The following is a 21,959-nucleotide window of genomic DNA, read 5'->3' on the forward strand; positions in this document are numbered from 1 at the left end:
ATTCAGTACCCAGACCTGCATAGTCAGCTATTCCTGGCTTCTATTTGTTCCTCAGTGGAATTAGAAGTGAAGTGGACTCTTGGCACAAGCAGATTTATCATTCACACTTTCCAGTGTTTTTGAGCAGCCCTGAAGGCCCATGGCATATGGAAAGCTGTCGATTTGCTGAGGCATGAATTTGAAGTTCATACAGGGTGAGGTCGGTGTGTGGGTAGGTTGGGCTGGCCCCTGCCCAGTGTCTGCCCCTCAGTGAAGTGTGACCGGCTGCTATTCATCCCTTAGACAGTTTTGTGAAGTGGTCGAACTTTGGTGACTGTGTGTGTGATACACACACACACACACACACACACACATATGGGATGGGTCAGGAGGCGGGGGGAATGAGAAATGCTTTTAAAAAGAGAGCTGATGGTTGGGGCTGGTTATGGAAGTAAAGAAAGCAGAGAAGGGATCTCCCTAGCCGTCCAATGGTTAAGACCTCACCTTTCAATGCAGGGGGTAGGGGTTCAGTCCCTGGTTGAGGAGCTGAGATCCCACGTGCCTTGTGGCCAACAAAATAAAACATAAAAAACAGAAGCGATATTGTCACAGATTCAATGCATGTAAGCACATTGTCACTTCAGTCGTGTCCAACTCTTTGCAGCCCCATGGACAGTAGCCCGCCAGGCTCCCTTGTCCATGGGATTCTCCTGGCAAGAATACTGGAGTGGCTTGACCCAGGGATCGAACCCATGTCTCTTACATCTCTTGCATTGACAGGTGGGTTCTTTATCACTAGCGCCACCTGGGAAGCCCACAGATTCAATAAAGACTTTTAAAAAATGGTTCACATTAAAAAAAACAAAAAAAAAAAACCCAAACCCAGAAAGCAGAGAAGCCTAAGGAACTAAGGGTCCTTCTGGAAATAGATTAAAAAGTGTCCCATCTAACTCCCGAGGAGTGCTATAGGACAAACAAGGTCACTATAAATTCCCTACAGAAATAAGACAGATCTCTTTGTGAGATTTCACTGAGTGTCTCAGCCAGCAGAAAATTTGCTCCACGAGAGGGGAAAATATAGAGATGTTTGAAAGAGGGGCCCAGGAGAAAGGCAGGAGACCATGCAAACGTTTCCAGGAAGCAGCAGATGGAAAGGCACCAGTCTGGCTACTACACCAACCTTATTTTCAAGTCAGGGCTGGTTTGAAACTTTTCAGAGGTGTTTTTCTTGGCAAAAGGTACAGTTAATAGGAACAAGCAGGCCAGCTGTCTATTTCACGGCAGACGAGATTCCTTCTGAGCTGAAAGAAACCAGCAGAGGGCCCGAGACGTAAGTCCTCGGCTGGACTGTTGCAGGGCACGTGGGGTGTGACAGTGTCACAGAGGAGACTGAAAGTCATATGGAAAAAGCCACCAGAAGGACTTCCCTGGTGGTCCATTGGCTAAGGCTCCAAGCTCCCAAGGCAGGGGGCCCCGGTTCCATCCCTGATCAGGGAACTAGATCTGACATGCCACAACTAGGACCTGGCACCATCAAATAAATAAAAATATTTTTTTAAAAAGCCATTCGAGAAGCCAGTCAGAGCAGGCCATGTATGTGTATGTACATCCAGTCGTGGTGTGCAAGTGAAACGTATACAGTTACATTTGCCAACTTTATTCCTCAATAAAGTTGGCAGAAAAAGACAAGAGCTGGAAAAAAGGGTAAAGGAGATGAAGATAATGGTGAAGAGTTAAGAAAGGCTTCAGAAATTTCATGAGTTGTTCCATTAACGCCAAGCTGCCATAGCTAACTTCCCACAGTACAACAGAGGCTTTTTCAGCAATCCCAAGAAATAAATCTCTGCTGGCACTCTCCCAGGAAATGTGCAGGAAGTTGCAAAAGTAAAGAGGGATTAATGAGATTAAGATTAACTTTGGTTGAGACTAAAGAAGGAAAGAGAAAAAAGTATGAGAAAATGATAAAGTTAGAATAAAAGGGAAGATGATAAAAATGGGCACAAATGAGATAGAATAATATTTCTATAAATCGCTGAATGTTAATGAATGGAAAACCTAGATGAAAATATTTTTGGAAAAAATGAAAATAACAAACTTGAATCCAGGAGAAAGAGAGGATTTGATTAGGACAGTGGGCATTAAAGGCCACCCCAATTAGGGCGTCCCTGGTGATTCAGATGTAAAGAATCTGGCTGCAATGCAGGAGACCTGGGTTTGATCCCTGGGTCGGGAAGATCCCCTGGAGAAGGAAATGGCAACCCGCTCCAGTATTATTCCTGGGAAATCCCACAGACAGAGGAGCCTAATGGGCTACATCCATGGGGTCACAAAGAGTCGCACGCGACTGAGTGACTAACACTTTCACTTTTCACTTTCAACTAGAACCTCCAGGTCCAGGGGCGGTCAGGTCAGAGTGGAGACCCCAGTAAAGACCGTCTTTATCCTTCACCGAAAAAGAAGCAGGAAGGCTGATGTATTAACTTATGTGGTTTGTATAACCTTGTTTCCAAAACTAGACAGTCGCATTGCAAGATAATACATTTTAGGCCCACTTCATTTATGACCATAGATGCAAAAGTCCTAAATAAAATGTCAAACAAGAAGAGGGGAGGGTGGGGGAAGAAGAGCCACTCTTTGAGATAAAAGCTCTTTAAGATAAAAGCCAGCACTCCGTTTTCACTTTGAGAAGTATTTCCTCTCGTCCTTTGCGTTCTGCTTTGCAGCTGTCTCTCTGACTTGGTTGTCACTTCTGTTTTGTTCCTGAAGACACCACAGGTTCTTTTTTGTTGTCAAGGTTTTTAGCTGCAAATCGATACAGGGAAGCAAATAGAAAGTGACCTTAAATGAGTGAACTATTACAAAGGTTCTAAGATCTCACAAGGTTTCTATACTGAGAGTTCCAGGTTTATATTTCCAGACTTCTTTTTGAGACGGTAAATGAGTGAAGATGAGACTCATCAAACATACTGCCTCCTTCTTCTTTTTAAATTGTCTAAAAGCATGTTTGGCTGCACTGGGTCTTCTTTGCAGCGTGGTCGTTCTCTAGTCATGGTGCACAGGCGCATTCGTGTGGTTGCACGGGCTTAGTTGCCCCACAACACATGGGAGCTTGGTTCCCTGACCAGGCATCAAACACATGTCCCCTGAATTGGAAGATGGATTCTTAAACACTGGACCACCATACTCCATACTCACTTCTTCTGACCATCTGCCTGCTGCCTTGTTCCCATCTTGAGACCTGACGAGGCCTCCAAGACAGGACATGACGTTCCTTTGAGCGAGATGGTAGTTGATATCTCTGAGGACACACAGCCTGAGTGACCTGTCCTGATACAGCCTGCTTTTTACTTCTTCTCAGTGCAGAGAAGCAAGTTCTTAGGGTAACTTTCCTCACAGAAGCTGCTTTGCATTCCAGAGTGCAGAATCCTGGGAGGAAAAAAAAAATCTTACCTGAGCTGGCATTTCAGAGTTGGTCTTTGGTTCTCAAAACTTTTTGTGTCGACTTTTTAGAGGCATCTTGGGAGTCTGAGTCCTGTTACTGCCACTTCTAAGAGGTTTTTTTAAAATTTCTAGCTCTGAGAAATGTGGAGTAACTCTTTTCTCTCCTTTGCCTCCTGTGTTCTTCTCAGTCACTGCTTCAGTCATGTCTGACTGTGTGTGACCCCATCGATCATAGCCCATCAGGCTCCTCTGTCCATGGGATCTCCCAACAAGAATACTGGAGTGGGTTGCCATGCCCTCCTTCAGGGGATCTTCTCGACCCAGGGATCAAACCCTCATCTCTTTTGCCTCCTGCATTGCAGGTGTGTTCTTTACAGCTGAACTGCCAGGGAAGCCCATTTACTGGCTCCTAGATGTTTGCAAATAATTAATGATTTCATTGCTCCCTCTCTTAGGAAGAACCTGGTTTCTCAGAATGTGTGCATTGGGCCAGAAAGACAGGGACATTAGGACAGGGCGAGAGACAGTGCTGTTGGCGAAGGTGGGTTGGCAGCTCGGTTTTTAGCTGGAGGATCTGGGAATGGGTGAATGGATACTCTGACCTTGGGGGTTCTTGTTGTGTAGCTGAGACAAAATGGAAACAGGTATTCTTGCTCTGCCATTGCCCTGGAGAGAGAAGAGTGCGATCTTAGCTGTGTGCCTCCTCTTTTGAAAAATTTGGAGATTAAATGCTTCTTTGAAGATTCTCATCTCAAAATAGACAAGGACTTAGCATTTTCCGTGAAACACCAAGGACTAGGAAGTGTGTGGAGGTGGGAAAGACAGAGTGGGAAGACATAGCTGATGTCTGGGATCTGAACTGCCACCAACTAATGGCTTTGGAGAAGGTCCCCAAGGTCCTGCTGCTCTGATGACCTTTTGCTGAAATTGTTTCTGCAGGTGATCACGTCTGGCTTATCGATGTTGCTGTTTGATACAATTCTGACCAGGGAAACCATGGGATGGTAAGTCTTTTAGCAGAGAGAGGAGAGGAAGATAAGTTCTTTGGATTTCCTTGGGATACTAATATTTGCTCTCCAGTGTTAGTGTGTGTGTTTGGGGTGTATGTCCTGCTGCTGCTGCTAAGTCACTTCAGTCGTGTCCGATTCTGTGTGACTCCATAGACGGCAGCCCACCAGGCTCCCCTGTCCCTGAGATTCTCCAGGCAAGAACACTGGAGTGGGTTGCCATTTCCTTCTCCAATGCATGAAAGTATGTCCTATGGACATATAAATAAACATACATTCAGAAGAGTGCTTATATCATGAATATTTTCACAAACTGAATATATTATATCTGGTACAGCCAGCATTCAGGAAGCAGAGCCTCACCAGGACACCTTTGAGCCACTCATCCACACAAGACTAACCACTGTGGGTGAACCACCAATTATGTGTGTATATATAACTATAAGTGTAACTATAAATATGTAACTATAACTTTAACTGTGACTATAACTATGTTTGTGTTTCTTCCTTTGATCCTTCAATTCATTTTTCTCTTAGACAAGCTCCAAACCATCCTCGTTTAGAATGCACTCACCCATTTGCTTAAAGACATATTTGAGCACAGACCTGAAGAAGTGGGGGAGTGAGCCCTGAGGACACTGTGGGGGTAACAGAAATTGCAAAGGCCCTGAGGTGGGAGAGTGCTTGGTTTGCTCAAGGAGCAATGTGACCGGAGCAGCTTGCTGGGCGAGAGCGGTAGGAGATGAGGCTGGAGAGGTAGTAGGTGGTTGACCATGTGGGTTCTTAAAGGCCATTATAAGGGCTTGGCTTCACCATGAGTGGAGGTGGGGAGGAGTGATCCAAGGATTTTTGAGCAGCGCAGCCACAAGCTCCTACTTTAAAATCACGCTCCCTGGTCTGCTGTGTGGAAGGTAAGGTGGTAGGGTTCTGCACCTGAACCCTGTACACAGAATACTGATCGGTGACTGACCGCATTAAGACTTTGATCTCCTCCAGCTTACTAATATTCAGACCAGCTGACGTGATGATCACCAAGGGTCATGGTTGTCATCTTCAAGGAGGGTGAAGGTGAGGTGGGGAATGATGGTGAGTTTAAACTGTTAGGACTGCTGTTGCTCCCCTCAATCAGTGGGCATGCTATTTTGGGGGGTATGTACTTCGGTAGGGCTTCCCAGGTGGCACTAGTGGTAAAGAATCTGCCTGCCAAATGCAGGAGACATTAGAGACATGGGTTTGATCTCTGGATCAGGAAGATCCCCTGGAGGAGAGCATGGCAACCCACTCCAGTATTCTTGCCTGGAGAATCCCACGGACAGAGGAGCCTGGCGGGCTATCTTCCATAGGGTTGCAAAGAGTCGGACACGACTGAAGCGACTTGGCACGCACGTTTATACTTAGGTATTTTATTTTATAATTTTTGGCTATGCTAGGTCTTGGTTGCTGCATGCAGGCTTAGTTGCCCCGTGGCATGTGGGGTCTTAGTTCCGGGACCAGGGATCAAATGCACGCCTCCTGTATTGGAAGGCAGTTTCTTACCTCCAGACCAACCAGGGAAGTCCTATACTTATATATTTTAAATCTATATAGTAACGTATGCTATTTGCACCATAAGCAAGGTAGTCAAAACTACTATAATAGGCAGCAAAATTGGAAGGCAGTCAGTGTAGGGTTGACTTAGGAAAAGGACGGAGAGTCATCAAGACTGTTGCTTAACAAGTTATAATAGAAATATATCAAAAATGGATAAGCAGAAGGCAGAGATCATTTACCTAATTTAAAGTGACAATCCTTGGCCAGTTTCCAAACGCAAGTCAATTCTCAGAATCAGAATCCATCAGCTGAGGAGAAGATCAGTTCCTAATGAGTAAAGATTCAGTAGGAGACATTTGCGACAATACAGAAATGCATTCAGCAAAAAGTATAGATCCTCTGTTTCCATGGTCTCCACTTGCCAGAAGTCACACGCGTTTGGGCTGATGGTGAGGACAATGCACTGTTTCGCCAGGGGAGTCTGTGCGGAGGGAGGTGGGCTCCACTGTCTATGAAGTAACCACGCTGAGTGGTGCCTGTCGAGCCGAGCCTGCCGAGCCTCTCAATGACCCGGACATGGGTCAGTCCTCCCCAAGTCTTCACCCAGCTTGCCAGCTGCTGGCCTGGTGACCCACAGCTTTCCTTTCCTGTGACCACGGCTACCTGCTATGTGGCCTAACTCACTAATGCAGCACCTTAAGGAGAATAATTCGTGTTGGTTCTCACTGCTTACTGTCTCTTAACCTCTGTTTTAAAAAGAAAAACAAGCCTAGGTCCACTTGAAGTTATATAATGCTTATTTTCATTCCAGTTTGAATATATTGTTTGGCAATACCCGCCCCCACTCCCAGCACCAGGAATGGCACTCCAGAACTGACTTGCAGACAAGTTTTGGAGGTTTTTACATTTCTTTACCAACATAATGGAAAGAAAAGCATTTTATTTAGTTTTGCTGAAATAAGGCATAGTCCTAGAAAATCCGTATTTTTTTCTCATGCTTGTTGTTTAATTGCTAAGTCGTGTCTGACCCCTTTGCAACCCCATGGACTATAGCCTCCCAGGCTCCGCTGTCCCTGGAATTCTCCAGGCAGGAATACTGGAATGGGTTTCCATTTCCTTCTCCAGGGGATCTTTCTGACCCAGGGATCGAACCTATGTCTTCTGCATTGGCAGGTGGATTCTTTACCACTGAGCTACCAGGGAAGTGCCTTTCTCGCTTGGTATGAGAGTAATCCTAAGGGTTGGCTTCCTCCACCACCTCCCCCAGTTTTTGCATTTGCTCCAAGGCCACAGTGCAGGTTGATGGGGCCAGCACTAGGCCCCGTGTGTCCAGGGCAGCCTCCTGTCCCCCAGGACAGCCTCCTGTCCCCCAGGACAACTTGTAAATAATCCCCCATCTTGTGCTGTCATAGTCCCCCTGCCCCAACTCACACACACACACACAAATGGTATCAAGTTTAAACATCAGTATGAGGTTCCTGCAGGATGAATGTGAGGGGCAGGACCAGGCTCTGGGAATACCATGATGAGGAAGTCCAAGAGGCAACTTTGCATCTCCTGTGTCTTTGGGCTGGAAGGGGTTTGTTCAATAAACAGGTATTTCCTGGGACCCAGTATGTGTCAGGGCCAACTCTTGGATAAAAGTGAAAAGTCGCTGCCCCTGGGATGTCAGTAGTTACTTATCTTCCTGCCTGGTGTTAGTTGCTCAGTCATGTCTGACTCTTTGAGACCCCAAGGACTATAGCCCACCAGGCTCCTCTGTCCATGGGATTCTCCAGGCAAGAATACTGGAGTGGGTTGCCATCCCCTTCCCTTCTCCAGGGGCAGGTCTGTATCTAAACCATCCACACTGACAGAAATGAATCTTTTTGCTCATGGCATTCTGTGAAAGTGGTTTTCAGCTTCTCTCAGAAGCCCCTAATGGGGCACTTCCTGCCCTAAGAAGAAAAATGGAAAGAAAAGAAAAGTTAAGAAATACTTCTATGCCATCCTCTTCCACCACCTCCTAATCTCTTCTCTCCTTTTTAGTAATAACTAACCATTTATTGCGGAGAAGGCAATGGCACCCCACTCCAGTACTCTTGCCTGGAAAATCCCATGGACAGAGGAGCCTGGTGGGCTGCAGTCCATGGGGTCACGGAGAGTCGGACACGACTGAGCGACTTCACTTTCACTTTTCACTTTCATGCAGTGGAAAAGGAAATGGCAACCCACTCCAGTGTTCTTGCCTGGAGAATCCCGGGGACGGGGGAGCCTGGTGGGCTGCTGTCTATGGAGTCGCACAGAGTCGGACACGACTGAAGCAACTTAGCAGCAGCAGCAACCATTTATTGAGCAACTACTATATTTCAGACATTTTCATATTAATATTATATATCTCATTAACTTGCACAGCAACCCTCCAAGTTAGCCCCCATTTTAATTAAAAAAATTTTTTTGGCTGTGCATGGCATGTGGGATTTCTGTTCCCTGACCAGGGATCGAATCTGCACCCCCTGCATTTGAAGCAAGGAGTCTTAAGCACTGGACTGCCAAGTAAGTTCCCTAGTCCTGTTTTAAAGATGGAGAAGCTGAGGTTCAGACATTTAACTGTTTTTTCCCCCAGGATTTTAGAGCAGTCCATGGGGTCGCCAGAGTCGGACACGACTGAGTGACATCACTTTCACTTTTCACTTTCACGCATTGGAGAAGGAAATGGCAACCCACTCCAGTGTTCTTGCCTGGAGAATCCCAGGGACGGGGGAGCCTGGTGGGCTGCCGTCTATGGGGTCACACAGAGTCGGACACGACTGAAGTGACTTAGCAGCAGCAGCAGCAGGTGATTGGAAGAAAGGAAAGGAAGTATTATTTGCTCAGTCACGTCTGACTCTTTGCGACCCCATGGACTGTAGCCCATCAGGCTTCTTTGTCCACAGGAGTCACCAGGCAAGAATACTGGAGTGAATAGCCATTTCCTCCTCCAGGGATCTTCCCAATCCAGGGATCGAACCCAGGTCTCTTGCATTGTAGGTGGATTCTTTACCATCTGAGGCAACCTCTAATGTTTCTCTTCCCACCAGTCTGATCATTTATAAGGAGTATCTGGATGATTCGGCAGCAATACGGAAGGAGCGTTACCCAAGACATATCGGCCCTATTTCTTGTTCAGAGACTGACACGGTGAACTAGGAATGTCCAGTGGAACATTTTTAGGAAAAGGATCTCACTGCCTTAGACTTTTAATACTATAAGTTATGTTTCTGTGAATTAACAAAAAAATATGTATTGAGTGACTGGTGTATGCAAAGCATGTGGAAGTCGTTAAGGAGCATAAGACATCATCCAGCCCTTGAGGAGTTTTCAGGAGAAGAAGTCATAAAGATAATTTCTGAGGTAGGATAGTAACTGTTTTTTGTAAATACATATATTTTTTTGGCCGTGCCACTACCATACAGCATGTGCGATCTTTCCCAACCAGGGATCAGACCTGTGCTCCCTGCATTGGGATTGTGGAGTTTTTGTTGTTAGTGGTGGTTTTGTTTTTTGTTTTTAAGCCAATGGACCACCAGGGAGGTCTTGGATAGTAAGTATTTGTATGCACAGTGGGTGTGAAGAACAGAGAGAGAGGGCCAGGGTGATAGGGAGGGGCTTGAAACTGGACCTGATGCAGAAGGGAGAGGCTTAGCCAGGCTGTGGGTGGAACAGGACTTGGTCCCTCTGGGCCTGGGAAGACAGGGAAGAATGGAGGGGCAGAAGGTGCCTATGGTGAGACTTAGCAATTTGGAACTAGAGCTGGGGCAGGGGGTGGGAGCTGACCCTACAGTCCCTCCTCCTCCCCCTCACCTGTCCTCCTGGGAAGGCAGAACCCAGATGGTGGGCAGGTTGACGTCCAGAAACCCAATGGCCAAGGTATCCCGGTGCATCCTTGAGGCTGTTCCCGCAGTTTCTGTACCTTAACCTTCATCTAATATCATGGCATCTGGTCCCGTCACTTTATGGCAAATATGGGGAAAAAATAGAATGACAGACTTTATTATCTTGGGCTCCAAAATCACTGTGCCTGGTGACAGCAGCCATGAGATCAAAAGACACTTGCTCCTTGGAAGAAAAGCTATGACTGACCTAGACAGTGTATTAAAAAGAAGAGACATCACTTTGCTAACAAAGGTCCATATCATCCAAGCTATGGTTTTTCCGGTGGTCATGTATGGATGTGAGAGTTGGACCATAAAGAAGGCTGAGCGCCGAGGAATTCATGCTTTTGAACTGTGGTGCTGGTGAAGACTCTTGAGAGTCCCTAGGACAGCAAGAACATCAAACCAGTCAATCCTAAAGGAAGTCAACCCTGAATATTCCTTGGAAGGACCGATGATGCTGAAACTGAAACTCTAATACTTTGGCCACCTGATGCGAAGAGCTGACTCACTGGAAAAGACCCTGGGAAAGACTGAGGGGAGGAGGAGAAGAGGGCAATAGAGGAATGAGATAGTTGGATGGCATCACCGATTCAATGGACATGAATTTGAGCAAACTCTGGGAGATAGTGAAGGACAGGGAAGCTTGGTGTGCAGCAGTCCATGGGGTCACAAAGAGTCAAATACGACTGAGTGACTGAACAACAACAGCAACCTTTATAGTGACTATCTCAATTCTTGATGGCATTTTTTTTTTTTTTCAAATAATTCTCATTGACTATATTTTGTACATAATTTCAGAATGAACTAAAAAAAAACAAAACCTAGGTATTGAACTGAGTGTAAGAAATAAGTGTGAGATGCTCTGCAGTGGGGAGGACGTGCTTAGTCTGAAGGTTCCCACAGCCGTCTGTGGGAGCTGTGCCTACAGGCTGTCCCACATCCTGTGGACTTCATGGTATGCCCTGAACACGATGGAAAGAAGGGCTGTGTGTACCCAAGTCAAGGAAACAGCATGTGTGATCATTGCAAAAGGAACCTTGACTTTGGAATTTCCTGATTCTTGAGAACTCTTGAGTTTAAGGATGGTGTGTTTTCAGCCTCAAAGAATTTTCCGACCACAAAGTGAACCACCAGAAGAGGAGTGTCAGACTGTGTTTCAGATTTCCTGTCTTTTGCACAGGGCTGGTCTGCATTGTCCGTAGACTGGGTGTGTTCAAGCTGTGACTGGGTGACCAGCTAATCGGATCCTGGGCAGGAATCCACGGCCCATCTCTGCCCCGTGGGAGCCTAGACTGATCAGAAGTCACAAAAGGCTGTTTGGTTTGGACCGACTGTGTTTGTCTGCATAGTTATCGTTTCTTTTTCTTTTTCCCCCTTTGATTTTCAAATTTCAAATTATTCAACATTTAGAAATCAGGTGGTTTCCCTGTAAAAGTCCAGATCTCCAGATTCTTTCAAAAATATGGAGCAGCTGTTAAGTTGGGCCTGCACACCCACATGGCAGCAGTTGCTGGAGTGGGTGGAGGTGAGTAGAAGCTGTACAGCCACCCCCCTGCAGTCCGGCTGGGGCAGAGGACCCTGTATCCACTGACACCCTCATCTCCATTGCTTGTATGTTCTTTCATTCTACCAGAAGTGCTTACTGGGTTCTGTAGACACAGTTCAAGACCCCAGTGAGGTCACCGTCTAGGAGACCAGGGTACATGTTATTGTCCATCTCCTTGGATGGGCAGCAGCTTAGATGCACAAAATAGCTTGTTATCTGAAGGTTTTTCACCCTCGGTGCTGTTGACCTCTTTGTTGTGAGGGGCTGTCCTGTACCACATAGAATTTTTAGCAGCAAGCCTAAGCCCCACCTCACCAGGTGCCAGTAACACTCCCTCAATTCCAACAACCAAAAAACATGTCCAGGCTTTGCCAAAGCTCTTCTTGTTGGCAGAATCACCACAGTTGGGAATCACGGATCTAAAGGTTTGTGGTGGTTCATGGACAAAAACGCCATTTGAAATTTCAGCAAGATCTTAAAGAACTTATCTCCTCACTAGAGATTTGGATCAGCTCCAGGCTCAGACCCTTGGCAGCCCCTGCCACCCCCACTGTGTACCTCCATCAGCAGGTACCACAGGAAGTGACAGATGTGCACTTCCTGCCTACCTGCTGGCTGAGGATCCTCCCTGAAAGGGTTGTTTCATTCACCTTTCCATCTCTCTGTCTGGCACTGTTAGCTCAATCAGTGGGTCCTGTACTCAAGAAAAATGATAAACCCATACCCCCAACGTCGGTCAGCTTTTAAAGCCTTTAATTAAAAGCCACTGCTCTTGTCCAGCTATCTTATCTTCTTTTTAACGATAAAAGCCCAGCATTTTAGTATCTATTGCAAGCTTGGTAATTTAAATATCCAGATTCATATTTAGTTATTTGTTTTGAAATTAACAACATTCTAGGTTATGTATCAATATGAATTCCCAGTATTCCAAAATTTTGGCAAAGGGAATTCAACACATTCAAAAAAAAAAAAAAATTCTGAACTGTGAGTGGTGTTTCTGTCAAGTAGAATTATTAATAGTTGTCGGTACTTCCTCTTTGAATGCTCTTTAGATGAGGAGAGTCGCTTTTCCTGGTGAAATAGTTTAAGTACAAGGAGAGAAAGGAATCACCAAAACACAGCCTCTTTGTTTGTAGGATTTGGTGATCAGCTTCTCATTTGTGCTGATCATTCACTGGGCTTGCCATTGACCCTGGGTTACAAACATGGTGGTCACTTCAACTTGATCCTAGTCTCAACCTCACCCTTAGAGAATGGTCTTATATCGTCTCTGAGTAAAGATGTCTTTGCCTTTAGTTTTAGGGGAATGCTCAGGGACTGCCTAAGTCTATTTGGAGGAAGAGTGAATTTCGGAGTGAAGAAAGAACTTCCTCCAGCATACCCCAAAGTGCAGCTAGGATCATGGTGTTTGCAGTTTTTCAGCAGAATTAAGAATCTGAAACCTCTTCTTTAAAATGCTGAGAAAGGCCTTCTGAATAACTACACTCATTACCTTTCCACACAGAGTAATTAATCAGATTGTGAATCGTCACAAAGCAAGTCCCCAGGGGAGTGGTGCATTTATTTTGGTGAGGAAAAGAGAGAAAAAAATAGTTTGGAATCCAGATGGGAAAGTGGGGAGCAGGTATAAGAATTCCATCACTCATTGAGCAAATATTTATTGGGTGTTGTGTTAAGTGCTAGGCCTGCAGCTGAGAAAAGGATACAGTCTCTGTCCTCAGTCTGGAAAGTTCCATAGGAATTCATTGAATCACCACAATAATAAATGTAAGTTCGAGATGGGGCCTTTGGCTCCTGATAAGAGAGAAGAGAAAGAGTGGAGAGACGCTGAAAATAAATAACCCCCTGGAAGAGAACTGAGTGATGACTATTTCTGGCTGGCTCTGCAGTCTGAATGTTTATGCCTTCGTTACATGAAGTTTGTTCATTTCGGGAATGATGGGGATTACAAGATTTGCAAACAGTTCAGTAAAGCTCTGACTTAAACAGCTGTAATGCTATTAAGATTCCTGCACCCCGTGTCAGCGTCTCCCGCTGTTTAGAAAACAGCATCAAAGCTCACCTCCCTGGTGCTCTTCAGGGTAAATGGAACCTGGTTTGTTTTCATGTCAGCATTCTCTGAAGCCACTCGGTGTTTTATTAAATCGCTAAACCAAGGCGATGCAATGCAAGGTTATTACACTGCAGCATTGTTCTAAGGCTGGGGGAGGGAGGGTGGCAAAGAGCCAGCCGAAACCCTGTTCTCCCCGGTGATTAAGGAAGATTAGTGGAAATGATTGACCCCCTGTTACATTTGCAGAAATAAAACTCTTCCCAAGTCGGAGTTCTGTACTGATCTCGCGTTAGGTCACGGTGACTCTGTGCTCATCCAGGGATTTGAGAAGACGGTGTGTGTGTTCTTAAAGGAATGCAGAAGGAAACAGCAGATCGGCTTAGAAGGCAAAACTGGGTCTTTAGAGGTGAGCCTGTGTGCAGAATGGGCTTCCCAGGTGGCTCAGTGGTAAAGAATCTGCCTGCCAATGCAGGAGACGCAAGAGGCACAAGTTCGATCCCTGAATTAGGAAGATCTTCCCTGGCAGAGGAAATGGCAATTTTGCCATTTCATTTCATTTTCAGTATTCTTGCCTGGAAAATTCCATGGACAGAGGAGCCTGGTGGGCTACAGTCCATGAGGTTGCAAAGAGTTCAGACACGACAGCACACACGTTGTACAGAACAAATGGCTTCCCCTCCCTGGGTCCTTCATCCAAAAAGAAGAGGTGATAGAACCCACCAGCATCTAGGTCTGTCCCCAAACTACAGCGGGGACAAGTCCAATGGGGTCGTATTTAAAAATACAGTCTTTTGGAACTTGGTCCCCAGTTTCTCCCAGAAGCAATTTTATAAATGATGAGTATAGATCTAGGAAAGTCCTCTGAAATCTGTTTGGTTTGTAACAAACTTCAGCTACATTATTATGAATTCAGCGTGTGTTAGAATTCATTGACTTATTGTCATTATTTGTAATACTTCTGATTGGGGAACTAAGATCCCACATGCCACGTGGTACAGTCAAAAAAAAAAAAAAACCCCAAAAAACCAAGAAACACCTGAGCACACTTTGAACTCAGCTTATTGTTTTCCTGTTCCCACTTAGTTCACTTGGAAGTGGTTCATGGTAGATGTTATCTTTAGGTCATAGTCACCCCCATAGGTGACTTTTTTCACTGAGAACAGAATATACACGGCCTAAGTGTATCTCATACATTTGATGCCTTAGACATATATTAGGACCATGGAGGTACCACTACCCAAGTATGAGTGTGTTGTGTGTGGGTATGTATGAGGAGTGGGTATATAGGAAGCATGCGATGCTGGGGGTTAAATGGAGAAAGAAAAAAGGAAGAAGGAGGTGGCATCAGAAGGGCTGTTGGCACCTCTGAACAAGAGCAGTTTATCCTCAGGGACCCCCATCACAAGCCTTTACTCATGGCCCAGCCCAGGCCTCAGAGGTGCTTTGGGGGAAGAATGATGGGGGCTTCAGACAGACACTAGAGTGTCTAGTGAGAAGTTTAAAATAGAAAATGTGCAAACCCTCAAATGTGTTACATTTTAGGCATGTAAAATCCACCTCTTTCTCACAGTCTTCCGTTCTGCTATTTTTCATTTTCATTTTCACTGACCATAGATCTTTCTGCTCTGCTGGGAAATTCATGAGTCCCCATTTGTATTTTGTCTTTAAATGTTCTTAGTCTAAATGAAATAAAAGGACTCAGAGACTGTCAGTAATCATAGGCTTATGGATACATGCATGGTTTCTTATCCATCACTGTAGCAAAATGCACCACTGGGAAGCCCTCCTCCTATGTTTGAGCCAGAGAGCAGTAAGGAAGTGCAGTCAGCATCACCTGGTCAGGATGGTTGGGACACGTCACCTTTCCCCCTGAGGGACAGCTGAGGTTTACCCTGGACGACTGGGCAGTCCGGGACCTGACTTGAAGTCAGGCAGTGTGGGCAGAGGACAGGATGCTCAGCTGCATGATGAGGGAGCATCACTTGTCCTGTGGTAGGTGGACACCAGGCAACTCCACATGTCCACAGCCTCTAGGCTCCAGAGAGGGCAAAGCTGACTGACCTCTTGCTGTTTCTCGCAGCCTCCTGCTCGGCGGATTTGGAGAGGCCTTGCTGGTTTTCTCAGAGCGGAAGGGCTCCTAAACCCGGGAAAAGTGGACTCCCAGGCTGTAGTGGAGAACACCGCGTTCTCCAGGTGATAGAAGAAAGCAAGGATGGAGAGGCGTCACTGCTCGCTGCGGCAAGGAGAACTCTCTTTCTGGGGTCTCTAGGATGCTTCAGGGAGTGGACTGTGTCTAGAGGCTCCCCAGGTCCAGCTGACTGTGCCCCGCGCCCAGGCATGCAGAGAGAGATGCAGGGTTTCACCTGCATGGGGATGGCTCCGCCTTCCTGGATTGCTGCGCGTGCTCCTTATTAAACACCCTTCAGCAAGCAAGCTTTCACTGCCGGGTGGTGGAGGTATTGTATCGTGTTTTTGGTTTTGTTTTGTGATTTCACAACCTGGAAGTCTTCTCTGAGGATGTCCTTTCCTTGCTGTCAGGTTGGCTTGCCTCGAACCCACACTCACTCACTTAGGGGCACACACAGACTTCCATGAGGGGGCTTCCTCTGGGGGCCGAGTTGGGGGGCAAACGGGAGTCCTGGGCCAAGTAAGACGCCAGCAAGGACACTGTTTCTCTCCAGCACTGAAGACTTTCTGTGGTTGTGTGTTGTGTTGAACACCCTTTTGGGCCCACCATCAGGTTAAATCAATTACCCAAGGGTAATGATTACCACTGATGAATAAGCACTGACGGATGAAATAAACGTAAGTATGCAAACACACATATTTTTATTCATAACCCATGTAATTCCCTGATAGATCAGAAGAGTTTTCAAATCATTGGAACCTGAAATATATTTTTCAGGCCAGATTAAAAATGTAAAACTCTAAACCTTGCCTTTATGGGAGTCTGGAGAAATGAATTTGCATGGAATGGTCATTTGATTCTGAACTTTGATGGTGGTTTAAGAAAATAATGTCTAACTGTAAATATCCCTGCTCATAAGAGGTTTTTTGAATACAGTATACTCTGCTAGGTGTCAGTTTTGGTCATTTTGAGATGTCAAAGGTAGTCAAATCCGGAGAGTCCTGTCCGGGCAGGATCCAGGCATTGCAGGATTGGACACGCATGTCAGTAACGAAGGACCATCTCCATCATCTGGGAAACAAGCCTTGTCCATTCTTGGCCTTGTGAAGACTAAGGTCAGCTGAGTTAGGACATTCTTCTCACACGTTTTCTCCAAGCTGTTTCAAAAAGAAGCAGAAGATGAAACAAATAGGAATGGATTAGTATATGCAGACCTTGAGTACCTTAAATTCATTTCCTTGTCTTTTCCTGGTCTCTGCTTGTCATTTAAGGTAAAGATGTTCAGAGTGACCTTTATACATATATAGTTGCACTTTGCTTTTTGTTCCTAACCTGTGATGTCAGACTTGCTGCTCGGGATCAAATAGAAAATCTGGGTTTACAATTTTCCTTGTTCTATTACTCCCGTAAAACCCTCTCTGTACTATCGAGGCTGGTTCCCTGTTTGCGGAAAGTGACATCTGTCCAAATGTCATCTTATGTCTGTCCTTCCAAGTGTCATTTGAGCAAATAAGATTCCTGAGGCTGGAAAGAGCTGTGCACAGTTAACAAGCCCCCTCCCCTGTTCTAGCAGAACTGACTTCAATAACAAAAGTTAGCAAGTTGCAAAAGCAGCAAGTTTTTTTTCTTTTGAAAGAATCTCTAGCAAGGATTTTTGTGTGTGTGATTTTTTTAAAAACTACGTTCGAGAATTCCATTGTTTTTAAAATCTCAAGTCTTTTCTTAGTTTGACACCAGCAAGAGGCAGAGGGTAGGGGTTACCTCAATATATTGTTCTGTTTCCTTTAGCTTCCATTTCTTCATGGGCTTTTTTCTTCAATCACCATCTTTTATGCCCAAGTTCACATGCTCAGCTCTGATCTGAGGATGAGCCTGTTGTTATTCAGTCGCTAAGTTGTGTCCGACTCTTTGAGACCCATGGATTGCAGCACACCAGGCTTCCCTGTCCTTCACCATCTCCCAGAGCTTGCTCAGACTCATGTCCATTGAGTCGGTGATGCCACCCAACCATCTCATCCTCTGTTGTCCCCTTCTTCTCCTGCCTTCAATCTTTCCCAGGATCAGGGTCTTTTCTAATGAATCGGCTCTTTCCATCAGGTGTCCAAAGTATTAGAGCTTCAGCTTCAGCATCAGTCCTTCCAATGAGTATTCAGGACTGGTTTCCTTTAGGAGGATGAACCTAGAGCTCTGTAAATCAAGGGACTTCTGTCTCCTTAGCTCTTAATCTTTGTGGCTCTCTGGTTCCTTGGGCCCCCAGGCAGGGAATCCACATATAACCCCAGCACTCCCTTTTACCCGAAATGATCCATTTGGTCAAGACCTATCTGGGGCATGTCCTTGGTGGCTGCAAGTCAAAGCCATGGTGTTTTTAGTTTTGTTTTTTTTTAATTTTTCCAAATAATGAATATGATTTCTGTCAAGAGAGGCATGGTTCTGTCTGGTGGTGTATTATTACAAATCTGCTATGGATGTAAAGAAAAATAAACTACTTATTTTCTTGATAATTTGCCTTTCTCTTCAATGTTGACAGGAGAGTAGAGTACAAAAAAAATATTGTTATCCTGGGGGAGTGAGTTCTTACATTTTAAACACAGGCCTAGGGACTTCCCTGGTGGTCCAGTGGTTAAGACTCTGTGCTGCCACTGCAGGGGGCACAGGTTTGATCCCTTGTTGGGGAACTAAGATCCCTCATGCCCTACAGTCAAAAAGAAAGAAAGAAAGAGAAAGAAAGAAATCCAAATACACCAGTAATAATAATAATAAAGCCAAAACACAGGCCCAGACTTCTACCAGCGTCCAGGCCACTTATCTCTGCCGGGCGAGTTCCACCCAGCTCCTCCTGTAGACCTGCCCTGGCCCGTAGGGTGACCACCGGTCAGCTGTGGTTGCTGAGCACTGTGATGGTGTTTCCACACCTTGCAGTTCCTGTCTTTCTCTTGAGTCTGGGCTGGCTCTGACATACTGGCGGCCAGTAGGAGGTGATAGAAGCTGCCAGCCTTCCAAGGTGGAGTTGAAAGCAGCCTCCATCTTCTTGAACAGCCTCTGGGAATCCTGAGCTGCTGTGTAGAGGTCTGACTCCCCTGAGGCGGCTGTGCTGGAGAGACCAGGGACAGGAGCCCCACAGACGGTCCTGCTGCACCCAGCCTTCTAATGGCGCCCAGACGTATAAGGGAAGCTGCCCTGGACCCTGTGGACCCAGCCAGTCTACCAGCTGCCGAATGCCAACAGGTGGCCTCAGTCAGTGCCATGTGGTGCAGAAACATCAGAGCCTGCATGATGCCTGACCACAAAATCATGAGATACAGCAGCATTGTTTCAAGCCACTATGTTTTGGGGAAACATCACACAACAGGGGCTTCCCAGGTGGCCCTAGTGGTAAAGAGCCGGCCTGCCAATGCAGGAGACATGAGACGGGGTTTGATCCCTGGGTCGGGAAGATCCCCTGGAGAAGGGCATGGCAACCCACTCCAGCATTCTTGCCTGGAGAATCTCATGGACAGAGGAGCTTGGCGGGCTACATTCATGGGATCGCAGAGTCAGACATGACTGAAGCGACTTAGCATGCACACAAATATGCATCACACAGTAGAGAGCCTTGTATTCGCCTTCTCTTAGGTGGATCTTATCTGAGCACTCTCAATCCCTCCCCTGAATGGACTCTTGCTGCAGAATAACCAGTGTCTGCTCCAGGTGCCCTCCACCCTGGAGCTGCCCTGAGGAGGGGGCCCCACTGACTGTCTGGGGCTTGCCCAGATACCCATTACAGAGCAGGATCTATGCCTTTGGGTCAAAGAACCTCACATTCATTCATTCAAAAGATACCAAGAACCCACTATGTGCCAGACTCTGTTCTGGGGCTTGTGGATACGACTGTGAATAAGACGAGTGCCTTGAAGCTTACTTTCTAGTGGTAGAGACAAGAAACAAGTAAATAGTGAATTTTCAGAGAGACTTAAATGCTTTGAAGAAATATTGCCCAGATGGGAAACACAGTCTTCTGAAAATCTGATGAAAAGTAAGGGATATCTCTTCCAAAATGTGCAGTCTCATACCTGCATGCACACACAGACACGCACACACATATATATGCACACACATATATACTGACACATGCACACAATTAAGCATGTAGTCAGGGGATTTATTCTCCAAGAAGTCCATCTGTTCAGCCTCTGTTGGACTCCAGTTAAGAACAAAGGAGTGAGAACCTCTTTGGGGGACATGGGGTATAGTTGATTGTCCCCATAGTGGAATGTCCCCCACTGGTCTGAGTGGAGGCTGGATCACAGTACCAGATGGGCCTTGTGCAGACAATGGTGCCATGGAAGGCTCGGCCCTGCCTCAGAGTTGCTCTCAGCTGGTGTGGGAGAGATGTGCAGACCTGAAGATGGATCTTGTGGTCAATTTCAAGGACATGACGCACCTCGTAGGAGCCTGAGGAGATGCTTGGAGGAGATGTCCAGCTGTGAGGCCCAGCATCGAGACTCACTGTGGGCCTCGCAGAGTGTCGCCCAAAGGCCTTCACTCCGGCGGCCTCTCACCTAACCCTCAAAGGAGCTGCCGGTGGAGGAGCTGCCATTGGCCTCGTTTCTCAGAGGAGAAGGTAAGTCGCCTCCCTGTGGGGGATGGGGGCGCGGGGATTGGAGGGGCCTGTGCGACCTCGAAGCCCTGCCTTTCAGCATCCACGGTGTCTGTCCTCCCCGTGCGGGTGACAAGGGGCTGGAGGGAGCAGAGATGGACTTGGGAAGTCTGGCCACAATCAGGGAGTGACCGCTGGCACATCAAGACTCAAGAGGGCAGGCTGTGGGTTGGGCTAAGACTGGGCTGTTTTGAAGGCCTGGCTGGGAAGTCACATTTGTGAGCTCCGTGATTCTCCAGTGGGGGTGCAGTTGCTCCCCCACATTATATCGCCTGCTCTTCATACCTCCGGACTTAAAGATGACACCTCTGAGAGCCTGACAGGGCAGGAAAACTCAGCCTGCTCACCGCTCCTGAGCTGAGATTCCAAGGCGGCTTTCACGACCCTTTTGCCCTGGCCCCTCCCATGTTACGGGTCATCTGTGGGTTCTGCCCACCTCAGCCCCACTCCACACCACTGGGGTCTGAACAAACCAGAGGAGCCAAGCCCCCTCACTGGCAGCCCTTCTGCAGGGCCGAGGGGAGTGCTGTCCCCCGGGGGCGTCAGCTGCCCTGGCCCCACACAGGCAGTCTTTCCCGCAGCTCCCAGGTCCTCTGACCCGGGCAGTGAACCACTGGGAAGGCTGAGCAAATAGTGGAGCTTGCATGAGGCTCCCTGTGTTCTGGAGACTTTCAGAGACTCGGCCATCCTGTGCTCCTGGTGAAATGAGGGATCCTTTGCTCCTGCCGTGAGCTGGTTTTTTCAGTGGCCTGACCAGCAGCGGATTGCCCTTGGCAAAGCAAACATCGGCATACAGGCCTTCATCCAGTTCCATCCAGGACACACTGGGCTGGGGTCTGAAGGAACGGCGCCCTGCTCCACCCCGCAGCTCCCCTTCCCTTGGCTGCGGAGGGTGGAATCCTGTTTAAACAACCACCTGAGCCAAAAGGAGCATTTGAGTCATTTATTTTGATGACTGTGTGAAGAGGCTGTGGGCAGGGGCCACTGCGCCCCAATGCAAGGCCACTGTGCCCAATTTTGTCTTCATACCCGTCACTCTGAGGGAGCCCCTGGGAGAGCAGTGGAGACCTTGGAGACACGGGGATTCAATCCAGGCACCGTTGCCTGGGTCCATGGATCTGCATGGCCAATTATTGAAAAGGGCTGTCTCAGTTGGGGACAGACCCCTAGGTTCTGTCCATGTTCTCTCACCACCCCGGCAAGTACTGTTCATCATTCTTTATTGATCGCCTCTTCTCTTCATCACATACCATCGAATACCCACTGGCCGCTAGTCTCTGCTATCTCCAGGTGTCTCCAGAATGCTCCGCGTCTTCCAGCAGAGCTGACCTGCCATCTCTGTTACTGCAGGTGAGGCCTAGCTCTTCACACAGTGAGGCCGTGGATGCTCAGCCTCCCATGGGGGCAGCTGTAAGTTGTCCTGGAGGTAGGAGCTCCCTTGTCCTGGTGGGAAGTGCTCTGGTGACCTTCTGTGTGACTATAAACTACAGCAGACACACACTCCCTGTTCTTAGGGATGCCCCGAGTCTACAAGAAGACCCTAAGACTGAGATTTTTTTTTTAATTTAAATTTTTAAAAATGTAAAAATTTTTAAAATTCTATTTATTTAATTAAAAAAAAAAAAACAGCTTTATTGAGATATAATTGACATGCCCTAAAATGTATTCTTTTAAAGTGTATAGTTCAGTGGTTTTAGTATATGTACAGAATTGTGCAACCATCACCACTGTCTAATTTTA

At 46.8% G+C, this 21,959-nt stretch overlaps 1 protein-coding gene across 2 annotated transcripts in view; it reads left to right on the forward strand.

Annotated features, from left to right (window-relative positions):
- Positions 1–18,084, forward strand: part of TMEM241 (transmembrane protein 241) — a 120,356-nt gene extending 102,272 nt beyond the window's left edge. Inside the window, exons 13-14 of one of the 2 annotated variants that reach the window (XR_003032414.2) lie at positions 4,360–4,424; positions 15,533–15,555. Coding sequence is in view for 1 of the 2 variants with exons in the window: in XM_024984521.2 (XP_024840289.1) it covers positions 4,360–4,424; positions 15,533–15,593 (126 nt within the window). In the remaining variant the exon portion in view is untranslated. Of the gene's footprint in view, positions 1–4,359; positions 4,425–15,532 lie in introns of both variants that reach the window. The other variant, XM_024984521.2, reaches the window with a different exon arrangement.
- The last annotated feature ends 3,875 nt before the right edge of the window (positions 18,085–21,959 follow it).

The sequence above is a fragment of the Bos taurus genome, chromosome 24 (genome assembly GCF_002263795.3).
Source record: "Bos taurus isolate L1 Dominette 01449 registration number 42190680 breed Hereford chromosome 24, ARS-UCD2.0, whole genome shotgun sequence".
In the NCBI taxonomy this organism is placed as follows: domain Eukaryota; kingdom Metazoa; phylum Chordata; class Mammalia; order Artiodactyla; family Bovidae; genus Bos; species Bos taurus.